At 41.9% G+C, this 8815-nt stretch overlaps 1 protein-coding gene across 1 annotated transcript; it reads left to right on the forward strand.

The window, feature by feature from the left end:
• Window positions 1-1192: 1192 nt before the first annotated feature.
• Window positions 1193-6790, forward strand: LOC133973598 (visual system homeobox 2-like). Its single transcript, XM_062411553.1, has 5 exons — window positions 1193-1622; window positions 2150-2240; window positions 2857-2980; window positions 5122-5302; window positions 6400-6790. The coding sequence occupies exons 1-5, from the start codon at window positions 1193-1195 to the stop codon at window positions 6723-6725; spliced, it is 1152 nt and encodes a 383-aa protein (XP_062267537.1). The 3' UTR covers window positions 6726-6790.
• The last annotated feature ends 2025 nt before the right edge of the window (window positions 6791-8815 follow it).

Below are 8815 nucleotides of genomic sequence, written 5' to 3' on the forward strand. Positions count from 1 at the left end.
TACTGCACAAACCTAATTAGAATATGCAAATCACAGGCTGGAGTTATATGGGACGTTGGGGACGAAGCTCGAGTCTGTTAACGGATCAATCACTGTGGTTTTCTAATTAGAAGCTGGATTGATTCATTAACTGATGGAGAAATTGGCTAATGTTAGTTTATAAGCATTTTCTTTTGACGTGATCACTGAAATGTGTGTTGTGTTTTACGGACAATGAAAATAATTTTTGGCACAGGCCTGTTTATTGGGAAACGAGCGAAATAGAACTGACTAATTTATCGAAAGTGACGTTCATTTACTCATCTTGCTTTATTTTATCATAATTGAGGTGAATATGATAAAAGGCACCACATTTACATCAAGTAATTGATTTTATTTATATAATCAAAATCATCTTGAAATCGTGCAGATGACCTGGTATCTGATATTCTGCAGGATATTTTTGTTTTATTTACACTAGCATCCTTTATTTAAACCGCAGATTGTGTTTAAATCTGGGTCTGCTTCACTCTCCCCCTCACGCTGATCTGTCATTACGCACAAACGAGCTGCAGATTAAATCAGATTCCCCTCGTTCTGAGGGATTTTCCGGCTGATTGACTCCGTGTGAAGAGCTGGTGGCTCCCGGATCACACGATCAGCCTGAAGAGTTGTAGTGAAAGTAAAACTCTTCTCTTGCTTCTTGTGCATCTCGGTTTATAAACAAAAACACATTTCTTGAAGTTGAAACAAATAACCAGTAGCAGCCCAAATCTAATTTTCTCAGTTTATACGTCATCCAGACGTGTGACACAAACACAAATGAATCAAACCGAAGCTCAAACTTTCTCCTCAATAAACCAAATCTTCTGTAATAATACTATACAAATTAAAATACCAAAATCAAGCGTTTGATGGTCGCTATCTGAGATCACACTATCAGTCATAGACTCGGGGAGAGTTCATATCTTAGTGACAAATAGGCACATAAATAGAGAGTAGTTGTGTCTCCGTTTTATTTCCAGACGTTTGTTTTGATGCTCGGATGAATGTGACGGAAACTTCAGTGTGTTGTCTCTGCTCCGCTGTGATTGGCTGCCGCCTGTTGCCTGTTGGATAAAAAGCGCAGCAGGAGCGTCACTCTGCTCAGTGCACCGGGGACTCTGGCTTTTTGTTTTTCGGAGAAAGAAGAGAAGTGTAACATCCCACAGTCATGACCGGGAAGGAGGGATCTGTGCTTTCAGACACCGAGAACAAACAGAGAACAGCCTCTCAGACCTGCAGCGTGAATCACGGGGGATCCCAGCAGCCGCTCCCGGTGTGGAAGATGGCCCCCGCGGTGCACCGGCGCACCGGCTTCGGGATCCAGGAGCTGCTCGGCCTCAACAAGGAGCCGCCGACGGCGCCGCGGCGGCCGCTGGAGGCCCTGCCGCACAGGGCGCACCTGCAGGCGGCAAGGTCGGCCCTCGGTCACGGTGGGCTCGGGGTCGGGATGGGTTTGCTGGGACCGGAGGGAATACACTCGTTTTACAGTCAGCCTGCTTTTCTGGAGGTGCTGTCAGAGGCGCAGAACGTGCACCTGCAGCCGCTGCACAGGGCCGCGCACATGGAGGCGCAGATGGATGCGCACCACTCCAGCTCCGGTGAGAAATAAGACACTGTGTGTTTCTGAAACATGTGAGAATCAATATTAAATGTTTTGTTTCACTGTTATAATATTACATTATTTGATATGTTAATTCTAGGCGAGATAGAATGAATGAGTGGTGGAAATTTAATTGTGTCAAAGCTTTGGCGCCTTCTGATTGAACAACAGAGAAACTGAAAGTTCATGTAACACAATGAAAAATCTGTCTTTAATAAAATGTTGGATTTTAAAATCGAAAATATTAATAAATGTTTAGAGGTCTTGATGATATTATAATTTTATAATGTAATCTTTTACATTTTCTAAATTTCATTTGCACTATAGTTTTTTCCTGCCATTAAATCAAATAAATCCGTACTCAAGAATCAGAATTCAGAAATACTGTTAACCCTTAATCATAAAACAGTAAAAAATCGGAATTACTATTTTCTGCTGTATTGTTTGTGTATATTATTTTATAATTATAAAAAATATTTTGTATTATTATTATGTCTGAAGTGGTACACTGTTGTTTCCTGACAGATTCGGATGATATGAGTCTTTCCTCCGGGGATCAGAAATTCTCTAAATCCTCCACGAGTCAGAGCAAGAAGAGAAAGAAACGACGACACAGGTAAAAAATGCATTTAAAAAAAAAAAAGCTCATCAAAAACATGCTTTTATTATGATCTAGTATTTACTGTAGTAGGCCCTAAACCACTACCAGTGCAGGTTTCTTTCGTTTGGTGTCATCACTGCATTATATTATAAAATAATAATGTCGAAATGTAGTAATTCTAAAATACCAGCCTGAAACAATCAGGGTTTCTCTGTGCTTTAAAATTGTTTTGTTTTTTTCGTTTGGTTTCTTTTTTTTTTTTCAAGCATTTTGTTCCTAAGCTTGAAAATGGGCTAAATTGTTAAACAAAAGAAGAAAAATTAATATACACACAAAAAGATTTTTTTCTACTGGTCGACAAAGAAAAAAATGTTTTTACCTTTCGTTTTTTATAAAAGAAAAAACAGTTCTCATTTAAAAGATCTTGGTTTAATCTAAAATTCATTTTTGTGGAAACTTATTATCTCTTATATAGTATTTGAGGCGATTCAGTTTTAGATTTCATTTTAATTATAAAAAACAGACCAGGGTGAGAAGATTAAATTGAAGAGGAAAATAAAAGTTTTTTTTTTTCAGAACGTATAAATTGCACGTTCATTCTCATATTTGGTGCATTTTCTTTTGTCTGCAGAACCATTTTCACCTCCTATCAGCTGGAGGAGCTGGAAAAAGCTTTTAATGAGGCTCACTATCCGGACGTGTACGCCCGAGAGATGCTCTCCATGAAGACCGAGCTGCCAGAGGACAGAATACAGGTGTGTGTTCATGTATGTGCAGGATGCAAACATGAATGTGGGGTTATTATCTTAAAAATTCATATTGTCAAGGGGCAGAAGGACCCATTTTTGTGTAATCAGTCATATGATTTATATCTTTCCTGCGATGTATGATTCTTAAACATTGCATCAAGGTTAGAATGATCGTGCAAAGTGCTGGAGACAGATTTTTAACAGACAGTTGGAGCCTGCGGTCATCGGCTCCATCATCATCCTCCCAGCACCTCCTGCTCCCACATTAGCAGCCAATTCACCCTCTCAGTCTAATTAGTTAATTGAGGAGAACTTCTCACCTCTCTTCCCTGCGAGAGGCGGCACCGCAGCTCTGAAATGAAATGATAACTACACCGAAATTAATAAGCAGAGGTCAGCGGCTGAGCAGAGGCCTCTGCCCGGCTGCTGCGAGCATTTTAATTTCCCATGATATTTGAGCGCCTGTCTCCCATCGATCGGGACTGGAAATTAACTTATTTTTCAATCAGCCTCCTCGCCCCCGGGGTCACCTCTCTCAGGAAGCACTTCACACACCCTCTCTCTCACACACTCTCACACTAACACACACACGCACACACACACACACACACACACACGCTTCATCTGTCAAAAGGCATGATTGCTCATCTGAGGCCCATCTTTTTATGAGAGGGAGGTTATCATCAGATCTACCTGAATAGCTTTGCCGGCTCGGGTTTGATCGTTTTTAATTCCAGGTCTGAAAAATTCACACCCCCACACACACCCCCACCCACAAATACATACGCATGCGCTCACACATCACTCCACACCGTTCCTTGAAGTCTCATCCAGCCTCCTCGGCCATTTTAGGATGCTCATTTTTTCCCTCTACTGTTTTCCTCATCCATATTCACAAGCTTGCTGAGGCTATTACAAGGTCTGGCATGGCGGAAATCAATTTCGGCACTTGAGGAGCCTGAAGGAGAATAATGATCGGGCACACACACACATGCACAGGTCACAAAAAGACAATATCCTGCAGATGGCACGAGCGATGAGAGGAAAAAGAAATTGTAATAGGGCCGATCAAAGGAATTTGGCCAGTTTAATAAACCTGTTTTTGACAACATACTTACATTTTGGCTCAATAGTGGATCTGTAATATTGGATGTATTTTCCAAAACAGACATACAACAATATTAAGGTTTTGGAAATGAGCTCTTTCACTTTTGTTGTTTTAAACCTCCAGTAGATGTCATTATTCCATTGGACCAAAAAAGAAAGGGATCCTGCAGGAGTCATAGAAGTGATGGATGATTTAGATGAGGATGATGATGATCGGAGTTTGGCAATGAGGAAGAGTCGTTGTAATTAACGAGAAGATTATCCTCCATCATATTTGAAATATTTATGAAAGAACCCTTTCACTAATATTAATACACATTTATTTAAAGATTTTGAAGCGTCTAGTTTCTGATTTCATCAATTACATTAAAGCCAGCTTTGGTGGCCTGCATTTAAACAGTCTGTGTCGAGAAACAAAGAGGTGGAACAGTTTTTTAGTTTATCTACATATGCAAGAAGCTGAGATGAGCGCAAAACGTCATCTGGGCCTAAATCACTTCCAAAAAGAATCACGTTTGTGTCATAAATAAAGTATTCTAACTGCAAACAGTGATCGGGAGATGGAGTTTTGGCCTGGAAGACAATACTAATACTAAGATATCCTTGATGTAAAATACTTTGCTTTGAAAAATAAGGTAATTTAAAAGCGGCTTAATAACAATAAAGGACACCTGCTCTTTATATAGGGGCATAAATCTGTTAATATTTTTCATTTCAAAAGTTTAAGTTCTAGAGACAACATGTCAATGTCTATGCACCGGAGGCTGCAAGTTTCCATATCAGACTTGTGCAAATTGCGTATTGAACCACATTTGTGTTGTCACATAATTGTAAACACAGAGAAATGTTCCTCCTTCAGCGGGTTAGAGTGAAAACAGAATCTCAAGCACATGCAGCGTTCGGCCCAGTTCACTACCAAGAGAGGCAACAGTTACCGAAAATATATAGTGAGGTTCAGCTCTTATTTGCCCAGACTATAAGGCAAAATAGGACCCCCACACACACTCAATCTAATCCAGACCCCACCTTCATTTCTCCAGGTGTGGTTCCAGAACCGCAGGGCCAAGTGGAGGAAGAGGGAGAAGTGCTGGGGTCGCAGCAGCGTGATGGCCGAGTACGGTCTGTACGGAGCCATGGTGCGTCACTCCATCCCGCTGCCCGAGTCCATCCTCAAGTCGGCCAAGGACGGCATCACAGAGTCCTACGCCCCCTGGTTACTCGGTAAGCTGCTGCAGGAGCTGGTCCACGGCAGCTGAGAGACAATCTTAGCTGGACAGACATGTTTCATGTTGAGTTGTCACAGTATGAAATGCAGGACTATTAGTCTGCTAGATATGGCCGATTATTTTATATTTTTCATCATGACCCATGAAATATACCAAAGGAAATTGGTGAAAAGTCCCAAACTAGCCCTATCTCGTAATCTTAAAGAAGGAGATAAAAGAAAATCCTGGATCTGCCCCAAAATTGAATGAGTACTTTCTTAGTACATGTCCCAACCTTCCACCTTTTTAAATTATCGTAGTTTTTGTGTAATCCTGCTAAGAAACCAACCAACTAGCAAACAAATGGACGGCTGAATTAATGCTTGAAGCTTAAAGCACAAGTCTGATGATGAGGTGATCAGTCATAGATCACGTCTTCCGTCAACGACAATCTAAAATGGTTGGAAATGGACTTGGAGCGTCTTTATACTTCAGGATGTTTGGTAATCTTGTATAGAAGTATACACGGTATTGTATTGGGACAACCGGCAAAAGTAGCTAAGCCCTGCTCGGGATGAGAGCCAATAAAAGTGTTGGCGTGTCAATAAGAGGCGTCAGTCGATGCCGTGATAATCCTACTTCATCAGGACAGATTAGACCAAATCTCCTCCCTCACCTTGTGTCAATTGATTAGTTGAAATCAATTAGGAGACACTAATTGAATAAGATGTCCCCTCCCTCTTTGTTCTCCTTTCACGCTCTTTTTCAATGTCCAATAGCGCACAAAAAGGCAAAATATCTTATCTATATATTCATTTTACCATTTGAATGTTAAATCTACCGACTAACCAATGACTGCATGACTGTGTGTGGAACGCAGATCTAGAGAAACTGTTGATCTTTTGTGTAGCACTTGGATCATTTAAACTTTCTCTACAGATAAACCGGGTAGGATGAACGCAGAGTTTTCTAACTTCATTCTGCACCAAAGACAGTTTGAAGAAAGTTTAGCACTCAAACGTTAAATAAGTGACAATATATCACAGAAATGTTTGAAGAGCACTCACTTATGACAAGGAATCCAACATCTAAAATCCCATCTCTCCCCTCCAGGTATGCACAAGAAGTCAGTCGATACTCCGCACTCTTCCCCGGGGAAACCCTGCAGCACGTCCCCCCACGCTCCCATGCAGGAGAAGCCGGTGGACACGGTGATGGAGGCCGAGGAGGAGAAACGGATGGAGGACACAGGCTCTCCGATCTCCAGAGAGGAGCTGAGGGAGAACAGCATTGCGGCGCTGCGAGCCAAGGCGCAGCAGCACAGCGCCCAGATGCTCGGCACCGCTTCGAACAGGACGAACGGCCACGTGACGCACAAAGAGGAGGCCGACGATGAGGCGGCGGAGCAGCAAACGGTAGAGGAGGAGAAGAGGAACTGAAAGACATGGCTGCAGGGCACAGACTGAGAGAGAAACGCCTGCAGAGAGGAGTTTTCTTGCGTGGTTGATCTGATACTTTACAAAGCTGCAGTTTAAATATAATGATCGTGAAAACGCGCACAGAAAAACTTTGCTCATGTGAAAAGAGGATATTTGGCTCCGCTCCGCTAAACCACTGTACGACACTGGAGGAGGCTCTCTAACGTTTTAAGGAAAACGTTTTTTCCTGACATGAAGCTGCATCAAAATTATATACAGATATATATTTGTTTTCTTTCAAATAAATTAACCTTTGTGACATGGATGTGCTAAGGCACTGCCTCTATCTGCTCCAGTCCACGTGTGTGCCATGGGAGCAGACTGGGACCTCTGACCTCCCAGTGACGACACATTTCAATTAGGGTTAAACTGACGATTTAAGGCCTGCACTCTTTTTCTTTCGTCTGTGTCAATAAATGTGATGTAAATACTGAAAAAAAGAATGTCCAATAGTCAAAACTGTACAATTATGTAAATTTAACATCAATTATCTGCGTTTGTCTTTGTATAAATGTAACTGTAGCTCGATTAAAAGTTACTATTTAAAGTTCTCTTCCACAAAGTGTTTTTCTTAATGTCACCCACGTGGATGTTTGAGTTTCTCTATGTTTCCCTTTTTATAGTGAGATAAGTTACGAGTGTGATGTAGAAACTTGAGGCCTCTGTGCTGAGTATTAAAAATCCAGTCTGAGTATTTCCAGTTCGAAAATAATAAATAATGGACAATTTCTTTATTTTTCCAGGAGGGATCAGAAGTTGAAGTTTAGGGCCACTTTAAATAAAGATTAAGGATTAAGATACATTTATTTGTCCCAAACACATGCACAGACATGCACAGGCACACTCATGCAGGTAGGGAAATTACCCTCTGCTTTTGACCCATCTGGTGCAGGACACACAGAGCAGTAGGCGACCATGTACGGCGCCCGGGGAGCAGATGTTGGGGGAGTAAGGTGCCTTGCTCAGGGGCACTAGACAGGGTAGGGAGAATCCTCTTGGATTTTTGGACAGATCAATCCAGGTTCGTCTTTTTGTTGTTTCTCTGTGGAGTCGAACCAGAGTTGAACCAGAGACCTTTTCTGCCCATAGTCCAAGTTTCTGCCACTCGTCCCACTATCCAGAAATGAAGCCGGCTACAGATGCTGCCATCTTGCTTATTTAGAACAGGAGTCTGTACAGTGGAGATCAGGGGCAATGGTATTGAGTTCTCAGACTGGTTCGACCAATCGTGAGTCAGACTCATTAAACCCCAATTTTGCTGAAAAAATATGCGCTTGAATAAACATCATTGTGATTAAACACTACAAAAAATGTGAGAAACCATCTTTGACAAAACTTGAATGAACACATGACGTGTACTCAGACTTTTTAGTTTGAACCATTGACCATCCACTAGCCTCAAGAAGGAAGAGTTTATGATCTATACTGGAGCCTACCACCAGGGTGTGCTCTACACGCTTTGGCTTCACTTTTGGGGAGCTGCCATGTCGTCCATCTCTGTAAACAGTTTTTGTCTGGAGGCAGTGAAGTTGACCCCCGCCTAAATTCTACACCATGCTCATAAACCCTTAAAGAGGCACCTATGCCTCTTTAAGGGTTAGAATGAAGCTGAAATTCTAATAATGAAGAATTTCAGCTTCATTATTATAAAGGTGTATTTGAAGACTAGAACTTTTGTGATGTAAGGTGGTGGAGGTTTGCACCTAAGCTTAGTTTATGCTCGCTGTTGCCGTCCTTGTGTGTACAGCACGTTGACCTGAGAACAGGTTTGTCTACCAACGCTTCTGCCTCTGCCGCTATTAGTGGGATTCTCAGATGCTGCTGGTAGGACGTTCTGCAAGGAACTGTATGGAAAAAAGCTCTGCGACCGGGTTTGTCAAGGCAAAGGCGTGCATACAGAAGCTGTGCCCCTTAGGCAAGAAAGTGTTTGTGTCTTATCCTTCTTTGCCTTTTTTCAGCAGTGTTGTCTGCGATTGTGCAAAGGAGAATTGTGTTGACACATGCGTTGACCAATCCATTGAGCGTGTTTACAGCTACTTTACCATTTATGT

This window comes from Platichthys flesus, chromosome 18, assembly GCF_949316205.1.
Source record: "Platichthys flesus chromosome 18, fPlaFle2.1, whole genome shotgun sequence".
NCBI classification, from domain to species: domain Eukaryota; kingdom Metazoa; phylum Chordata; class Actinopteri; order Pleuronectiformes; family Pleuronectidae; genus Platichthys; species Platichthys flesus.